At 45.5% G+C, this 18,973-nt stretch overlaps 2 protein-coding genes across 2 annotated transcripts in view; one reads left to right on the top strand and one right to left on the bottom strand.

Moving 5' to 3' along the window:
• Positions 1-281: 281 nt before the first annotated feature.
• On the bottom strand, positions 282-2,289 carry alkbh7 (alkB homolog 7). Its single transcript, XM_067233330.1, has 4 exons — positions 1,916-2,289; positions 1,625-1,798; positions 1,047-1,171; positions 282-841 (listed from the first exon to the last, which is right to left on the bottom strand). The coding sequence occupies exons 1-4, from the start codon at positions 2,195-2,197 to the stop codon at positions 721-723; spliced, it is 702 nt and encodes a 233-aa protein (XP_067089431.1). The 5' UTR covers positions 2,198-2,289; the 3' UTR covers positions 282-720.
• Positions 2,290-7,612: 5,323 nt separating this feature from the next.
• Positions 7,613-18,973, top strand: part of cacna1aa (calcium channel, voltage-dependent, P/Q type, alpha 1A subunit, a) — a 73,178-nt gene continuing 61,817 nt past the window's right edge. Inside the window, exons 1-3 of the mRNA XM_067232720.1 lie at positions 7,613-7,650; positions 8,478-8,541; positions 9,702-9,991. Of these exons, the coding sequence (XP_067088821.1) occupies positions 7,613-7,650; positions 8,478-8,541; positions 9,702-9,991 (392 nt within the window). The remainder of the gene's footprint in view (positions 7,651-8,477; positions 8,542-9,701; positions 9,992-18,973) is intronic.

Raw genomic sequence — 18,973 nt, 5'->3', positions numbered from 1 at the left:
ATAATACCTAAAACAAATTGACTAACAATGTATATCTAGCTACTACTTAAATGTATAGACCACCGAAACATCTGCCAAATTTGTGAGCTGTTGTCTTACCTTGAACATGTTCTAATAGTCTAAGTGAGGAAACCGTTGACAAACTTAGATTATTGGGTGGTCTAAGCTTTTACTGTTAGTCAGGCACATGCCTAGATGTTGTATGGTAGTAACAAATCTGCCTACCTCTGGCATATTGAAAAAGTCAAGAGTTCAATACCCAAATCAGACATGACCTGTCGTTACTAATATGATCACACTTGGTTTCACATTTATATGGTCTCAATTTGATTGAAACAGATAATTACACCATGTCTCCTCACAGACACTCCTCACAGGCTAACATTGTTGCCCACCTAGACCTGCACCTGTCATGTCATACAGCAAGCCCAATATGTCATTTGAACACATTTCATTTATTTGTCTGGGTAAAGTGCTGGTTTGCCTTTCAAAACATGTCCGCCATGCATGGGTACAATGTCACAAAGTTTTGTTGATTTTGGATTTCAAGATTTTCCACTAGAGGAGCCTTCCTTGTGATATTTGTATAGTGGGAACAACGTCCTTAGATCCTCTTCATCCGCTTCCCTTCATATTCCATCCCAGGATGTGGGACTGTAGATCCAGATTCTGTAGCAGAGGTCTATGTTGCAGTAATACACCCCACTTGGCTTCCTCGTCTTAACTTGGAAGGTTCCGACAGATGACAGAGATTCTTCGTTGACGAGGCACTCTCTCTCCGTCAAAGACAGAGTCCTCGTCTCGGAGAATCTCATGAGTGAATTCGTACCTGGCCTGGTCCCTGCAGGGAGATAAGGGGGAGGAACGTACCAGTCGATGGAAAACTATGAAAACTATGCAGGGAAGGTAAATACTTTTGAAATTAGTGTGACATCAGGATCTCTCACTGCACTCTCTACAGAGATAAAGGCTGCAAGTAGCACCTTGTTCCTTCCTTCCTGCTTAGGACTGAGCCCCACGAAGATACACCCGTGTTCCATCCTTACCTGAGTATGTAGAGGGAGCGGCGGGGCAGAAGCAAGTCCAACCACTGGGCTGCATCGTCCTCCTTTACCAGACGCATGATGCTGTCTGACAGCAGACTCAGCCCTGCTATGGTGCTACCGCAGAACTGATGGGGTTGAATATAGAAATGAAAGAAGAAAAAAAAATGGAGAGTGAAGAGGTAGGAGAAGGGAAAGAGATAGAGTATGGGTAGATAAGGGTAGAGTTATGAAGTTAGGGATTGAAAGAGCAGCCAGCATTAAGTGATAGGTCAATTGTCCACTCCTTGCTCGAGATGCAGTTGCAGCAAAAATGGTACTGTGCTGTTGATATACACTATCAGTCTTGCACCTGTTGCGAAAAATCTCCCCAGTGTCTCGCAGCAGTTGCGTTTCTTACAACAGTGTCAGCAGCTGCATTGGGTGTCTGCAGCATTATACTGTTAACTGTCGCGTAACTGCCCCATGGCAGTTTTGGAATGAGAGAACAGGCTATTCACAACTTGAATGAATCTTTGTCTATTTTCATTCAAGTCAAGTTGGTCTACCAGTTGGCACATGTAAGCAAAATGACCACATACCTTCACACTGTCAATGTGGGGTTTGATGTATCCAGCCTTGTCTAGGTCCAGAACATGGACAGGACCCAAGAGGGTACTACCCTTGGGAAAAGCCACAGTCCTTAGTCTCTCCAGCACCCCCGTACACATAGCCCCCCACCTGTCCCGTTCTGTCTCTCTGTAACCATGGATCGCCTAATGAGTGGAAAAGGGACTGGTCAGAGTCAGAAAGTATATATTGAGGTTTGGGCAATGTAGAGCTTTCAAAGAAACATATGCTAATAGGTATTCGCTAACTAGCCATGAACTTACGTCATCCCAATGGTCAAATTCGTATCGTTTCTTCCTCAGCCCCTGCTCAAGTTCTTTCATGAAGGCACTTTCCTCTTCCTCACTAATAAACTCCGTTCTTACCTCCACGTTACCGCCGAGCTCTTGAAAGAGCTCTGCGGTGGAGCAGAAAATCAGCTTTTCATGTCTGGGCTGTAGCAGGCCACTTCCTTCAGATGAACTTGCAATGGACCGTTTACGGGATGCGGCGTTGCATAGTGGTTGTTTATAAATTTGTTTTACAGCTCTAAGCAGTACCCTCATGCTTTCATTTAATACGTGTTCTCGTCTTTTAAATGCAGAGTTTGTTCAGTATTGATGTTGTCACAATTCATTACTGACATTGCTAATGACTACAGAGCAGGGCGCCATCTTGAAACCAAATGCATTGTGGATGTTGTAGTAACATTAGTGACAGTCGCGTATGCAGCCTGTAATTCAGGTCAACGAGAGCCATGTAAATTATATAGACATAATAACAGCAAGTACCAGTAATTGTACCATAGTAACACATCGGAAAAAAATCTAGGAATAGTTTGTGACAATGCACATTGCTGTAAGTTGATATTTCAGTGTCTTACAATGCTTAGACATTATGGAGGACTGAAGTAAAATGAAGAAATAACTTCACTGTATGAGGGAAATCACAAGTCAAAATGGATTTGCCACTGATTTTTTTTTTTTTTCATTAATAATTTTGCCTTTACATATTTTTTTTTACTCTTGACTGTTTGACACAAACTAGGCTATTGTGTACATGAAAAGAGGGCAGTGGAATTCAGAAAACAGGTAGACCTAACGTAACGCAAAAGGCCATTGCATATGTGATATCAGATGAATTAGGTAATTGGGAAATTGACTGTTGTATTATCAAACATAGTTTGGTAACATTGTCATAAAAAGTGATATTTTGAAAATAATTTAATTGTAACTGAAAAAGAGTCCCAAATGTTGGCAATTTATGTCTGCAAACGTGTATGTCTGCCTGTGTTATGTTTGGAATGAATGTAACACAACACTTCAGTACCACCGTTGGACACTGGGTGGCAGAATAGGTTACATTTTGCACTATTTTCTATAAAGGAAAATCTTGCAATTTGCAAAGCAAATTAACTGGCAAAACAATACACACACACACACACACACACACACACACATTGGCCTAGACCATAAGTACATAATGACAGGCACACAATTGTGAAGGTCAAATGGCCATTTGTGTTTAGCATGAATCGAAGCGGCCTTTACAGACCGGGTTTCACACCCTGCAGCTGCGGATGTTGCTGCTGATCATGCTATTTCTCTTCTGACTTTGTGGTACAAATGACAGATGGGGAGAGGGTGGTTGGATGGGGGGCGGGGGGGGGGGGGTGCGTAAGAGAGGCTAAGATGGAGAGAGATAGACATTTTACCCAATACCTGACTGACTGTGGTACATGCCTCCCTCACCACTTAGTCTCCATACCAGTCTCATTAGTTTAGCCTAATCTCAGCCCTCCTATAACTGCTTTTTTCTCAATGAAATCATGGAGATTGACTTCCCCAGGTGAAACAGCAGAGCACGTGCAGGAAGCGGGTATTGCATCAGAATGCTGACATGGCAACAGGCTCAATCTCATTGATTGAACACATTATTAACCCATTCTTCTCACTTGTTTTTCTCTGCAATATCCCTTTGGTGTCGAACCCCTGGGAGGCAAAGCAGGCAGTTATAAAAACATTAAATACATTTGAATAATGATAAAAGAATGGAACTACTGTACCACCAAAGCTAATGCATTTCTTAGGCCACTGTGTTGTCCAGATGCACGGATTGTATCCAGCCTTTGCCAAACATCACATTAAAAAACACCAAAACACACACCTCAATGGAAACTATAGAGCATTGGCTATTCCTATTAAAAAAATGAAACGTTGTTTGCTAAATGGCGCTTTTGCTCAATATGGAAGAAGAATGGAGGAGGGGGAGGAGGGAGTGCTGAGAACATTCTGGTGATTTCACCGTCACCAGCCTCCCCAGTAAAGTGGTTGGCCTACTTACACCACAGATTCCTGCTTGTCTCTTCTCTCTCAGTGCCAGACTGTTGGTGTCCCGTTCTCTGTGGAAGTAGATGTAGACTGTAGTCTGACTGAGCATTTTGTGTATGTATAATTCCGTAGGAAAATATAATATGAGATTGTGAAAAACAGCCGCGTCTAATGCTACATCGATATAAGGAACGCTCCTGTTTGTTTGCATCAGTGGTTATGAGGTCATCTATTTGATGAAGGTAGCTTACATAGCCTCTGAAGAGAGAGGAATGCGGTGGTTCAAGATCTACCCTACTTATGGGTGGGTTGATAATTTCAGCTGTTTAAAAATGCATTGTGCTTACATCAGCATCACTCTTGCTGCCTGTGTACTGCATCAATGCCTAGACACTGTCTTGCACCTACACACACACACAAACACACACACCAGCACACACACACAAGCAGATTAGTAGACCTCATTCTGTGTGCTGTGAAAGCTTGTCAAGGATCATGGCTAAGATAGACCCCCTATCAACCTAGTACACCCATTCATAACACCCATTAAATGCTGTCTAAACACACATAAAATGCTATATAAACACAACCGTTACCCCATTACTTATACACACATACCACGCATACATACTGTAATTTCCCCAATGCAAAATGTTATTCCAGATCTGGCTGCCATATTGCTGCCCCTCAGCCCTCCAGCCATCCATTCACAATGAGTGTTTGGGTCTAATTCTATTTCCCAGGGCTCAGTCGGTGCACTCAGTTCAAAGTTCTTCTCAATCTGTGCGCTGTCACTGGTCAATGTGGCCTGCGGTCCTTGCAGCTAATTAAGTGATGTGATGAAACTGTGATTAAGTAGGTTGCAATGCAGAAAGCTTCTTACATCGATATATATATATATATATATATATTACTAAAATACTGGCAACCAAACCTGATTTCTGGGTTCTCGGAACAAATACGTATATGAGAGAACAAAAACATGACCCAAACTGGCCCATTGTGTCCCTCCCAGCACATGACATCTCACGTCTTGACAATGTGACTTTACATGAAGGGAAACTGTCAAGGTGCCTAAAACAACGATGGAAGCTTGTCAGTATGGAAGTCTGTGGCCCAGTCCACTGGAGGGAGGATCTGCAGTGAGTTTGAGAGAAGCAGGGTTCACCAGGGGCGCTGCGCACTACATGCATCTAACCATTGAATTATTCAGCCTTATGAATCATTGAGTCACGGCACTCCTTTTAGGCCCCTTGCTGCAAGCCAGCCGATGCAGCCACAGTTTCAGAGGCTCTTAAAAAGGAGATAGAGACCCAACCCGTCTCTCCCCTTTTCAGTCCAAGATATTACTATGATTCTTATATTATATGACTATAATAATAAAAGTATATGCTTAAACACCATGTTCTAAACCTCTAAAACAGGCATAACTGAGCCCACAGTTGGATCATTCCTAGGTGCGAAGTCCATGTAGTCCCCACAGTGATGAAGGTGCTTTAAAAACTGTATTGGTCAGGCATATTGTTTTACCCTTACTTATAATCTTATGTCGCTCAGACATGCTCAATAGCCAGTTAGCTTGGATGGCATGCCACTTTATTATGCTCCTATGACATGCCAGCATGCTAGAGTGCACCAGCCTAGATGGGATGTTCCACTGGTGGAACACTAATGAAGTCAGAGTAGAGCATACATGTTGTGTTTGATGAGAGGAGAGAGACAGGGTTTCCTGCTGGGTTATGTGGTGAACTCACACTGGGTATCAACGGCTTACACCAGTGTGCAAGGGCTTCATATCCATATATATATATATATATATATATATATATATAATAGAAGCAGAGGAACAGAACAGACTAAATGGATTGTCTGCAATAGCTTTTATTTTGGGTGTCAGTGCTTGATGAGCCAGTGTTTCTCCAGCTTAGGGCTTTGCTCCATGCTGCTTGGACAGAAGGCTGCTGCTCCTCCTCTAGGGCTGTAAGTCTGAAGGGCAAGAGATAATTTCACAGATCATCACACCTTGGAATGCACACACACAAACACACACAAACACACTCTACATGTACTACGTACTACATGCACAACATACACACAAACAAACTCAAAACCCATTAGCTTTTTTTAAGATGGAAGCATTTTCGTCCTAGTTTTGGGTTGAGGGGAGAGAACTCCGTGCTGTATCTCATCGACTTAAAAATGAGTTTGTCAGGTTAATTGAGGCAGTGGAGTGAGATTATTCCGTTGTCTTGATAGCAAACACATCTGCTCGAGAGCATGCAGTGTATTCAGCATCAGGCGGTGGTCATCTACCCCAGCTGACACGATGCAGCTCTCGTTTGCCAAGAAGAGCAAATGAGTGCCCAGCCCAGGCATGCGAGCGCTGGCCAGATCCCTCTGACCCTTACCCTAGCACAGGCTCCTCTGCTGATACGAGAGAAGAGGGAGTTTAATGCTCCAAAAGGCCTTGAGCCTGTGTGGGTGTCATTTGCTCAATGCTGAAGCATCAGACCTCTAGTACATGGTTGTGGCCAACAGTGGGCACAGGGTCACTTGTAACATGGCATTAATCTCAATCAACCAGAAACCAGTTTGAGTGCCTGAGAGGAAATCAGAAAGCTGTGGGGTTTTATGTTTATATGACCTGGGATCCAGATTCTCAATCAATATCAGGGTTATGCATATAAGTTAACTTAGGTAAGTGAGTTATAGAGCTTAAAGAGTGAATGAAACTCAGCTAGGCCTACTTTGTGTCCATACTTAAAATATTGTGTAAAGCAAGCTGGTACTGTTGCTTTACAATTCAATGTTGAAGTTAAATTTGAATTTTTGAAAGAAGAAGTCGGATCTGTAACCAATAGACGCGTCACATAATGTCAATCTCGGAAAAGTATTAGTTTCTGTGATGTGTACTGAGTTGAATCAAGTGAGCTGTCCATGGTACTGAAACGTCTGTGGTGCAAAAGTTGGGAACCGCTTTACGACTGCTTCAGTTCATGTTCCCATGACCACTAAAATGTTTTATGATGTGAAAAAATCGAAATTTGCTTCAATTTAGTCAGGTGAAAATGTATGAGACAGCCGTCTGCCATCTTGACAAAAATATTTATCGCAATTGCCACAGGGATTCCTTTGTCGATTGATTTTTTTGTCGGAGAGAGGTCAAGTTCATGGGAAAGCATAATTGTTTGCATGTCCTGTCTGTGAGGACGGATCTTCTTAAGAGCCGGAAGCACATATAAAAAGGACATTGATATGTCAACGACCCATTTCTCATGAAATCGAATGCAGTAAAGTATCGGTTAAGGTCGCACCGCTATTGATCTCCTCGCATCAGTACTATGTTTTGTAGACTGCCTAGATGTCTTCACATTTGGAGTAATTTGCCGGGTGCCCTGAAGTCCTTGTCCGCTTGATCATTTCCCATTCAGTGAGACTTCTATTTCGGGAACTAATCAATTAATTACATAATAGATTAAGAGTATAGGGCAAAATTGCCGGCAGGGCTGCTTCTCATCACCTGACCACAGTCTTCGGCATGGAAATCAGATGCATTGTTTTTAGCCTTTCCAAATGCCATACATAGTCTGCAGCAATCAATGAGGACATTACCGGCACCTTCAAAGTAACGGTAGCCCATACCGTGCACGGATGGAAAAGACGGAGGAAAAGGAGTCGTGTTGGGTGGAGTGAGAGCTCCGTCCATTAATTTCCAAATGTCTGCGGCTAAGAATAGCCTGTCGCGGATTCTCTCTCTCACCCCCCCCCCCCTCTCTCTCTCTCTCTCTCTCTCTCTCTCTCTCTCTCTGTCTGTCTCTCTCTCTCTCTCTCTCTCTCTCTCTCTCTCTCTCTCTCTCTCTCTCTCTCTCTCTCTCTCCCCGACTCACAAACAGGCTGCCGCACATCTCCCCTGGGATACGCGCCCATGCACGCGCACTCGCTCTCACGCCAGGGGGTGCAGCTGTACCCCCGCGCGAGTTACATACCCCATATCGCCTAAACACACACACGCGCGAGCATACACAGCCGAACACCTGGCCCTGACAAGCAAATACTTCAAATCGTTTATAAAACACATTGTACCCAAGCGTCCTTTTGTAAATGACATACATTCTTCCAATGCTTTATTACATATTACATGTTTTTCGCAGTATTTGATCAAGCAAGGTGTGTAGGCCTATAAAAGAGGTATCATCTACTGGGCAGGGCTCACAGAAGGATGCTATGCATGCGTCTGGAAGTTGGACGGGGTGTGAGTGTACGAGTGGGGGCTGCGTGCGTCATGTGCTGCAGCGGCTAGCCTCGCGCACATTTCTACACGGCAGTGGTCTCATCCTTGAAAGCTGAATTGATCACTAGCCCATTAGCCGACAGAGTTAAAAAATGCTGGGCGACAAGAGGCAAATTATCATTCAACGCGCTTTTTGATATCACACACTGGCTGAATTCTGAAAATCTGAATTATTTCCCTCTTCATCCATCTATACATCCATCTTCCTCCCCTTTCCTCCCCTAGGGGCCGCTGGACGGGGAGAGACGAGGCCGAGGAGCGCACTTGTCGAAAGAGAGAAAGAGGACGGGTAGGACACTGGGATTTTCAGTGAGCAAAACAGTCTGCGGGGCTGGGATGGTGAGATACTTTAGACGGTTTTATACAATGTGCTCAACCGGGTGAAGAAGAACATGAGCGACTGTGAGACACGGGAGAGGTGGCTGTCCGCCACTCGGCTTTGATGATGCACTCCGTGTCCGTATGCCCCCTCCTCGGCTTAGAACACGTATGGATGCCCGTGCAGGTGATGGAAAGAAGATGATGATTGTGGCGAGGGGAATACCGTCTAATGTATGAGAGAATTACTCTACCATTACCATAACTCCGACGTTTGAGGACGAATTACCAACGACTGTGTGTATCGAAGATGGTTTACTATAAATAAGGATCATCAACAAATGTCACATTTTTCCTGGTGTCGAGATGCTCGGTTGTCAGTGCGCGCATGTAAAACGAGTGTGAGGTGGCGGGAGACCGATTATAGCCACACTGTACCAAACATTGCGGATGTTACTAAATAAATAAATAATATAGGGTTTTTTCCCCCCTCTTCTGCCTTTTTAGTCTTGGAAACGTAAATCGGCAACTACGAGCAAACTACGGGGATAGATTTGTTTTTATTATTATTATTATTTAGTTGGACTGCTTGATTTATTTCGGTCTACACTTGTGAGTGTTGCTGGCAATGCAGAAGTCATGACAGTTTAACATGACAGAATTGAATCGTCAAGAAAAGCACAAGAGCCTTCGGACAAGGCTATCACGCGCACTGGAGATGATAAAGAAGGGGGAGTCATGGAAAACATAAACCATTCATTTGAACTCATTCTGGAATGTGCCCAATGTGATATTGGCTTTGTTGCTAATTTTGTGGACATTATAACGCAATAGAGAGACATTCTGAAAACCTGTGCTCTGTGAATTATAGCCTGCTAGGCAACGCACGTTTAATTTTTTCCACACCGCACTTGGTCATTAAACGCAAAGCACAGCGAAGAAGCCGATACATGGGCGTCTTCATTTTCTAATTTAAAGGCCGCATCGCTTTCTCCGTGCAGGTGTTGAAGATTTAGGAAACAGTTGTGCATATGAAAAGTCCTCAGGCAGATGGGATGTAATGTTGTGTGGTTGCGCTGAGCATTCGCCTCCTTTTCCGCTGCTTTGTAAAGATTGGCATTTGGTGTCCAGAGAATGCGAGACGAGGTGCCGTCCAGGTATGGTGGAGGGCCCGGCGCAGGGGGCCGCGGTGGCAGCAGACAGGGCGGCCCTCATGGACATGGACACGGAGCCCCCGGAGCTCCCGGAGGGCCCGGAGGCCAAAGGATGTACAAACAGTCTATGGCGCAGAGAGCCCGGACTATGGCCCTCTACAACCCTATCCCGGTGCGCCAGAACTGCTTCACTGTCAACCGCTCTCTTTTCATATTCAGCGAGGACAATTTCGTGAGAAAATACGCCAAAAAGATCACCGAATGGCCATATCCTTTTACCTTTTACATGTCACCACTGTAAAAAATTCAAGAAATAAAGGTAGGCCTGTTCAGTTGTCAGCTGTTAAAATGATGGCTCCCCATAAAAGCTTGTCCCTAATTGATAATTTGGTTGTCACTGTGATGGGAAAGGCAATATAGGATACCTGATGGCCACCAACGACATATTTGGAATTAGCTTTGTCATTTTAATGGAAGGCAGTGAGGATTCATTTTGGTGTGTTATGGTGGAGAATACGTAAAACTCTGGAGGTGGTTTACATAAAGATCATATAGGTTAAAAAGGCCTATGCTGCCATAAATGTAATGCATAACGGCTAGGCCTATAACAGTAGCCTACTGTAAATTATCACTACTGGCCTCAACATTGTTGCCAAAGCTATTAGGTGTCACGCTCGCCTGTTACATGTTCTTGAGAGAGAGACAGAGAGAGAGACAGAGAGAGAGAGAGACAGAGAGAGAGAGAGAGAGAGAGAGAGAGAGAGAGAGAGAGAGAGAGAGAGAGAGAGAGAGAGAGAGGGAGAGAGAGAGAGGAGGGGGCGAGGCAGGTGGTGTGTAGCGCGGCACTGCTGGTTGCTGATGTCAGCATGTGCAGTCTCAGCCCGGCTCCTCACGTGGTAGGAAAAACTGAGAATTAGGGTAGGGGATGGCAAAGAGAGGAGAGATAAGGATGGTGTGGGGCCAGCTAGCAAAAAAATAGAAGAGAGCTTTCGTACAGCTAACCACAATTCCTGTAGACTCGGATTTGAGTCATCATAGCACACCAGAACATCAGATTTTCATGAGCATTGTGGAAGTGACGCTGTGTGTGTGCGCACGCGTGTGAGTATTTCAAGATTGCAGGATGTAGTAGCCACTTACATGAACCATTAGTTGCCCATTATACACAGTGCATGTGTATCTGGTATACATGTGTCCATGTGCACGTGTGTACTGTATGGGCATGTGTGGGACATACTGAACTGTGCCTTTTACTGTCAGTGGGTTTTAGCATTGCACCATTTTGGAAGTAAAAGGCGAGTCGTTTGAGCGAATGCTGCTCTTCTGTAAGAGATATGCCGTGATGAGAGAGGAAATCAGAATAACGATAGCATTGATCTGCCCTCATGGTTGAAGAATGATTCAACCTAATTAGGCGGCCCTGGCAAGTGTGAGGGATATTTGAAAGCACTATTTCATGATCAAATTTGAATTTCAATTGAATCAATCTCACAAATGATGTGTGCGTGCAGGAGAGGCCGTGTGTGTGTAAACAAATGTGGTGACTTGATTGAAAATGGTGTGTGTATTTATGTGAACGTGTGTGCGTGGTGTCTGTGGAATCGTATTAGATGATTAGACGCTGGGCCACTCGCGTCACATCATCTTCTCCCCTCCATCATTTTTTATCCCTCCTTCTCTTCTCGTTTATCTCCCATCCCCTCCATCAGCCATTCTGTCCTAATTTGGTCTCCCACTCTTCTACATGTCATCACTCCCTCCTCTTTGTCTCTCTCTCTGTTCTATCCATGCAGTCTAATCATAACGTCCCTCTGGCATGATAGCCACCATGCGTGGACCTGTAGGGTACAACCTTCGTGGTCACCTGGTACTCCAGGACTCCTAAAGCCCTCCTCTCATTTAACATGCGATGTAAACATGCAGATCTTTCTTTTGTCCCGTCAGATGTATGCCATTAAGACACAGATGGCTTAGGTCTGTCACATACACACAGCGAGGGGTTGGCATTAGGTCTAATGTGGGCACGGCCACGATATCTGCCGAATCTGCTTAGATCTGCAGAGGAGCCCAGAGGGAGTGACTGATGTGTTTGACATGACTAGTGTGGAGATCTAGGAACGGGTTACCTGGAACGATGAGTGGTGGTTTGGTTAGGCCAGGGGTCAACAAACCTGTTCCCGGATGGTCACCTGCCTACCCGGAGTTTTTTTTTCTTCTCTAACGCCCAGTTGTAACCAACCCATGCTATTACGCTTACTGACATAGAACAGTGTACTGTGGCACCTTTCAAAGAACTCCAAAAAGGCTACACAGTATCGCATAACAGAAGCATAAAAAAACGAAATGATTAACCTATCATGTGTGATCGAATACATTTGCCTTGTAAATGCAGTCAATTGTAGATGTAGTATGTAAAAAATGTGATTAGATTTACGACTTGGCTGGTTGAAAATAGATCTAGTAGATTGATGAGTGAGTAGATGGATGGTTGGGCTGACAGATCCCGATGGTTAGTGGTTCCAGTTGATTTACTGGTCTCCAGTGGATTTACGACCAGGGCTGAAGATGGAGGGTAGAAGCGACAGGAAAGGGGGTGAAGAAAAGGAGATTAAAGGATTACGATGAGGTGCACAAGCAAGACAAGCGTTTGTGATTGCGTGTGCAGGAGGGAATGAGGGGCGGTAAAATGGTAATTTGACATCTATTCAGTAACATTAACATTGTAAGTCATCCAAAAGATACGTCCGATCCCTGGTTCATGTGCATTTCCTTTTGAACACAATTACTAAAGTTATTTTCAGAGCTACAGGAGCATGTTGAGTCCTCTCCTGTGACCTCACATCTCCTCTGTCCCAGATCAGATGCCCTGACCTTTGACCCCCCCCTCCCCTCACGTATCTTGTGTCGTCCATTTACTGTAAACCTCACACACACTCTCCCTGTGAGACTTCATGGCTAGAGGGCAGAATGTCGATTGTGGTAGTGCGCTTGCATGGGTGTGTGTGTTTGTGTAACTCTTTAGCACAGAAGACACACTTTAGGACCGCCCATATGGTTCAGCATCATTATTCCCCTTTGTAAGTGGAGACTAAGTCAATATGTGTTCCTGCTATCTATACTTTCATTGACCTCTTAATGAAACACTAGACTTGGGCACTGTGTGCCCTTGTGCGTGTGTGTGTGCTTGTGTGTGTGTGGAGTATATATATATCCTCTTCATAAGACTTTGTAATTATTTGAAAGCGTATTATAATATTTGCCTGTCGTTAGACATGTCAGACCGTAATAATCATTGGGCTTCATGGTTAATATCTGATCTGAGTCCAGCTAAGGGTACATGGTGATACTAATTTTCTCTGAAGGCCACTTTTCACAGATAGAACTACTGGAGAATCAGTCAAAACAGACTCATAAACAGTCCAGTGTGTAGATCTAGAAACGCTCCAGAGTGTAGATCTAGAAACACTCCAGAGTGTAGATCTAGAAACACTCAAGTGTGTAGACCTAGAAACAATTCATTGTGCTTCCTGGTCCGGTTAGGAAACCATTGGCTGTAGTATGAGTCATAGAAGCTTGGAGACAAAGTGCTCCAAAAGAGCCAAAGACAGAGACAGGGAGAGAGGAGAGAAAAAGAGAGGGGGGACAGAGAGATGATAGAAAGAGTGTGATTAGAGGGGGGTAGAGAGATGCAAAGCCAGGATGAGGGACGTATAGAGGATGAAGGAGAGCAATGGTTGAGAGGAATGGATGGAGAGAGAGAGAGGCCCCAGTGTTCTCTCCTGTGTGGAGTCAGTGATCTACATTCACTCCGCAGAATCTAAATTATTTATCGGCCTTTCTCTCGCTCGCAACTGTCTGCTGTTAACTACATGGACTATGCTTCACACACACTGTGTTTTGGCGTACGTTTGTGTGAATTAGGGGTTGGTTGGGGGATAGGCAATGTATTTGTGTTCCCATATCCTCCACTGGAATTGACTGTGTCGTGTGTGTACTTGGTGTAGGAATGTTAGATGATGACAGATCACAGACACACGCACATGCACACACAGGGCTCTGGATCCTGTCTCCCTCACCACCCAGTCACATTTCTGTGTCAGGATCACTCCTGTCCCGCCAAGAACAAAAAATAACAGTAGAGGTTGCTTTTGGTTAAAAAAAACAAAAACACTTTTAACTGTCGAGTCGTCATCTCTCATTCCCCCCTCCGCTCCCCCCCTCCGCCGCCCTTCCACCCCCCTCTTTCTCCTCCTCTGCTGTCTATTTCTACCCCACTCCCATTCACTTGACATTGAGGTTTGTTCTTTAGGGACGTGTGGCCTCGTAATGTATTGCATGCAGTTTAGTAGGTTGGTCTTTGGGTGATATCGTGTTTGTGTGTGTGTGTGCGCGCGCACAATTGTTTGTGTGAGTGTGTGTGTTGGAGCTCATTTAGAGGGGGATGAACTGGTCAGAGATTCGGGCGGACGTTTCTCCCCATCTTTTAGAGTGACTGATGTCAGCAGAAATGGGAGAGATAGAGAAAAACATTACAGGGATGCATGATAGAAGTCAATTTACATTTAGCAGACGCTCTTATCCAGAGCAGCTTACAGTAAGTACAGGGACATTCCCCCGAGGCAAGTAGGGTGAAGTGCCTTGCCCAAGGACACAATGTCAGTTGGCATGACCGGGAATCGAACTGGCAACCTTCGGATTACTAGCCTGATTCCCTCACCGCTCAGCCATCTGACTCCAATTGCAAGACATGGTGGAAAAGTGGGTGTAGGGAGTCAGGTGGCTGAGCGGTGAGGGAGTCGGGCTAGTAATCTGAAGGTTGCCAGTTCGATTCCCAGCCGTGCAAAATGACGTTGCGTCCTTGGGCAAGACACTTCACCCTACTTGCCTCGAGGGGAATGTCCCTGTACTTACTGTAAGTCGCTCTGGATAAGAGCGTCTGCTAAATGACTAAATGTAAATGTAAAAGTCCAGAGGATGAAAGGAACCTAGAAAGACAGGGACTGAGGTAGACAAAGGAAGGAAAGAAACACAGAGTTAAAAACCCAACTGCCTGTCAGTGTATACGTCAAACCAAATGGCATGAAAACTCTCTTTGCTGGTTAACGGGTCTCTCTCTACCTCTCTCTCTCCCTGTCTCTTTCTCTGTCTCTTTCTCTACCTGTCTCTGTTTCTTACTCGGCACACTGACTGATAGGATGTGAAGTTTCCTCTTCTCCTCTCGTGTTCTCCTACCTGTACCTTCTCTTTCCCTCAAATCCGATCCATCACTTTCTGACCCTGTGCTTCTCCTTTTCACCTTTCCTCTTCCCATCTTCTTGTTCCCCTCCCGCCCTCAAATGTAGGGTTTGTGCAGTTGTGCTAATCACAGGCGTTTTGTATGAATAGCGAAAGTGCATGGTGGATCTGCACAACGTGTTTGGCAATTTTGCGTGTGTGGTTTCTCGTAACTGTATAGCAATTGTGTGTGGACGTGTGTGTGTGTTGTTGTGGAAAAGAGAAGAGTTAATCAGTTCCTTTCTTGCATTTTTGTGTATGCGATTATAATGCTACATATTTGTGCGTGAGTGTGTCTGTGTTTGTGTATGTGTGTGTGTGTGTGCCTCCCAGGCTCAATTTGGCTGCCTTATACAGGTACAATGCCAGTTCAGGTAATAGATGGGTGAATTGATCCATATCCTGATTCCCTTGGGCTGACTCTAACCCAACAGACACACACTAACACACACACACACACAAGCAGAACTTATCAAGCTTTTTTTTACCTTTTTAAATTGTTCTCAGGATAGATCTCTAAAGCTATTAACAGTAATTTAGAGTTCACAGCCAGCGCTGAACTAGACACGTAGTTATCAATTGAATATAGTTATTATTAGCCTTATTGTGTGGCTTTTTCTAATCCATTTCAGTCCAGTCCAGCTCTCTTTGGTTCGGTCTATTGTTGCATGTGTCACATGGACATATGTGCACTGCGTGTGTGATGTCTGCACAGACTGTATTTGTGGAATGTGTACGTGGGAGATGTGTGTGTTCATGGGTGTGTGTTTTAGCCGTAAATAGAACCTAGCTTCCTCCCACGGTGTTCTTTAGCGAAGCGGAGGTGGAGAATGGAGAGGTCAGCAGAGGCCATGTTCTCTCCTTCCTTCCTCTCTTCACTAGAGACACCAGAACCCTCTAGGATAGAACAGCATCTGACAGAAGGACATCTCCCTCCTCGCACAGCCCCTCCTGTGGAGAGAATAGAACACAATGAAATGGAAAGATTGAAAAGGGTGTGTTTTCGGTATGACTAAGCTGGGATAGCAGCAGTTTTCAGATGGATATGTCTCACTCCTTCCCTCGGACTCTCACTCTCTCTTTCCCTCTTGTGCTCCATCTCTCTCTCTCTCTCTCTCTCTCTCTCTCTCTCTCTCTCTCTCTCTCTCTCTCTCTCTCTCTCTCTCTCTCTCTCTCTCTATCTCTATCTCCATCTCTCTCCATCTCTCTCTCTCTCCATCTCTCTCTCTCTCTCTCTCTCTCTCTCTCTCTCTCTCTCTCTCTCTCTCTCTCTCTCTCTCTCTCTCTCTCTCTTTCTCTCACTTACTCGCTCTGTCTCTTTCTCATCTGTCTCTCCCTCTCTTCCTCTCTTTATTCTTGCGTTCTGGCTCTCCGTTGAATAATTCAGTTTTGGTGGCATGCTGGTGTATGTGTGTGTTGGGGGGGGGAGGGCAGTGACGTGAAACAATTCTATTTTTGGGAGAGTTGAGTACAGAGTGTTGAGAGGGAGAGCAAGGGGTAAAGAAAAAAGACTGGAAAGAGAGAGAAGAGAGAAAGAGTGAGGAGACAGATAGATTGATTGAAGCATGCCTCTGTTCTTTAGTCACAGAGTGATGCTGGTTCTGTTAGTCTGTTACTAGATAATCCTGCCAGGCACCTGCCCGGACATGCAGTTCACACACACACACTCACAAACCTACACCCACAGCTGCACAGTCACACTCACATGCACGAACCTACACACACACACACACACACACACACACACACACACACACACACACACACACACACACACACACACACACACACACACACACATAACACCCCCCCCCCCCCCACACACACACAGCAGCAGCTGATATTGTGCTGTTTGTAACAACATTCACTCACAGACACACGCACACACACACACACTCAGTGAAGTAACTGCAGCTTCTCTTTCAAAAGGGGAAGAAGCAGCTTACTCGGTGACAGTGACAGACGTGACACAGAGACATGAGACATGCGGGCTAAAAAGGGCCAGAGGGAGGCCAGACACTGGAGTGATGGACACTCAGGAAAATAGGGCCAAAGAGGGCTAAACAGGCCTACAGGCACCTAGATTTGTCGGAAAATACAGCTAGAAATGGCCAGAGGGCAGCGGCTCAGGCCTGATGGAGGTTGCCAGTCGACGGGGATGCAGTGAGAGGCTGAAAGAGGCTGAGAAAGACTGAGGGAGGCCGAGAGGGACTGAAAGAGGCTGAGAGAGGCTGAGGGAGGTCGAGAGAGAGACTAAGAGAGCCCAAGGGACGCTGTCAGAGGCTGAGGGATGCTATCTGAGGCTGGAAGAGGCTAAGGGAGAGGCTAAGAGAGGCTATCTGAGGCTGGGAGAGGCTAAGAGAGAGTATCTGAGGCTGGGAGAGGCTAAGGGAGAGGCTAAGAGAGAGTATCTGAGGGTGGGAGAGGCTAAGGTAGAGGCTGAGAGAGGCTATCTGAGGCTGGGAGAGGCTAAGGGAGAGGCTAAGAGAGAGTATCTGGTGCTGGGAGAGGCTAAGGGAGAGGCTAAGAGAGGCTATCTGAGGCCAGGAGAGGCTAAGGGAGAGGCTAAGAGAGAGTATCTGAGGGTGGGAGAGGCTAAGGGAGAGGCTAAGAGAGGCTATCTGAGGGTGGGAGAGGCTAAGGGTGAAGCTGAGAGAAGCCGAGAGACGCCAGTGTTGTTGCCTTTATGTGTTCCATCAGGCTTTGAAAGGGTGCCTCCGTCAGACGTGTGCCAGTAAGCAGTTTAACGATGCAGTTTATCTCTGGTCGTTTCTGTTGTGCCATAGTCTCTGGGATGGGTTGCATAAGGACAGGGAATATGAAGAGAGAAGAGCAGAGGGAAGAAGAACAAGAGAGGGATGTGAAGAAAAAGGACAAAGAAAGAGGGGGAGGATCCATCAGTTATGACTCTGGGCCATCCCTGACCATCTCACTGGGGAGCTAAGGACACGAGATGAGACTCACACACACACAGGAACTCGCACACATGCATAAGGACATGCACATGTTCCCAAGGACACATGGAAGCGTAGCTTCAGAAACGGGGGCCATTTTTGAGATTCCATTCCCTTCTGGAAAAAGAAAAATCGTGCGATTGGCACATGGGTACAACAAGTAGCGTTTGGTGCATATTGTGTGTGTGTCAGCAGCGTGAATCACTGCTGTTGGTGTTGGACGGTATACATGACTTCCAGGCTTGGTTGGTTTTATTAATGGGCATTCTGGCTTTCTGTCAGAGGGTAGCAGCTGGTCTTTGCTATTGGGGAATGTGTGCGTGTGTGTTGGAGGAGGGGGGAGGGCATCTGCGTCCATGCAGTTTTTGGATGGTAATTGCTCATTTGTGTGTGTTTTTCGAGTTAGATTTGGGTTTTTCTTCATTATTCTTGAAAATTCAGTAGAATTTCGATAGAATTCCAAAATTGAGTTATAGACAGAAAGAGAGAGAGAGACACACAGAGAAAGAGAGATAGAAGATAGTTGGTGTTGTGTGTGTTCTGGTATGCTCTATGGTATGTGTCCGTATGTGTGCGTGTGTTCTGCCAGTAACCTACTTTTGGCGATCCCACTCACGGCTAAGGAGGAGAAACACTGCAATCCTCTCACACTCCTCTTCCATCCCCCTCTTTATCCCTCTGCTCCCTCCTTTCTCTCTCCCTCGTGTTCCTCGTGCAGCTACGCAGCTCGTCTCCGCCATACTCTCGCTCTTTATCTTCTCGTTTACCCTCTCCTCTCTTGCCACGTTTCCCCGCTTCCCGTCTTTTCACTTTTCACTCGCGCTCGCTCTTCCTCTCCCTTCCTCTCTCCTCCTCTCTCCTCTTGCTGACGCTGCACTTCTTTTTGTCTCTACTCAATGGAGGTGGTGTGATAGAGATGGATGATTGATGCGCAGATTGAGAGAGAGAGAGACCGTGAAAGAGAGGCGAGCGGGAAAGAGAGCGACACAGAGCGAGAGAGAGCTACAGGAGGAGAGAAAGA

Source organism: Osmerus mordax, chromosome 3 (assembly GCF_038355195.1).
Source record: "Osmerus mordax isolate fOsmMor3 chromosome 3, fOsmMor3.pri, whole genome shotgun sequence".
NCBI lineage: Eukaryota > Metazoa > Chordata > Actinopteri > Osmeriformes > Osmeridae > Osmerus > Osmerus mordax.
Note: the sequence above shows the minus strand (reverse complement) of the source record. Positions and strands in the feature narration are given on the sequence as shown.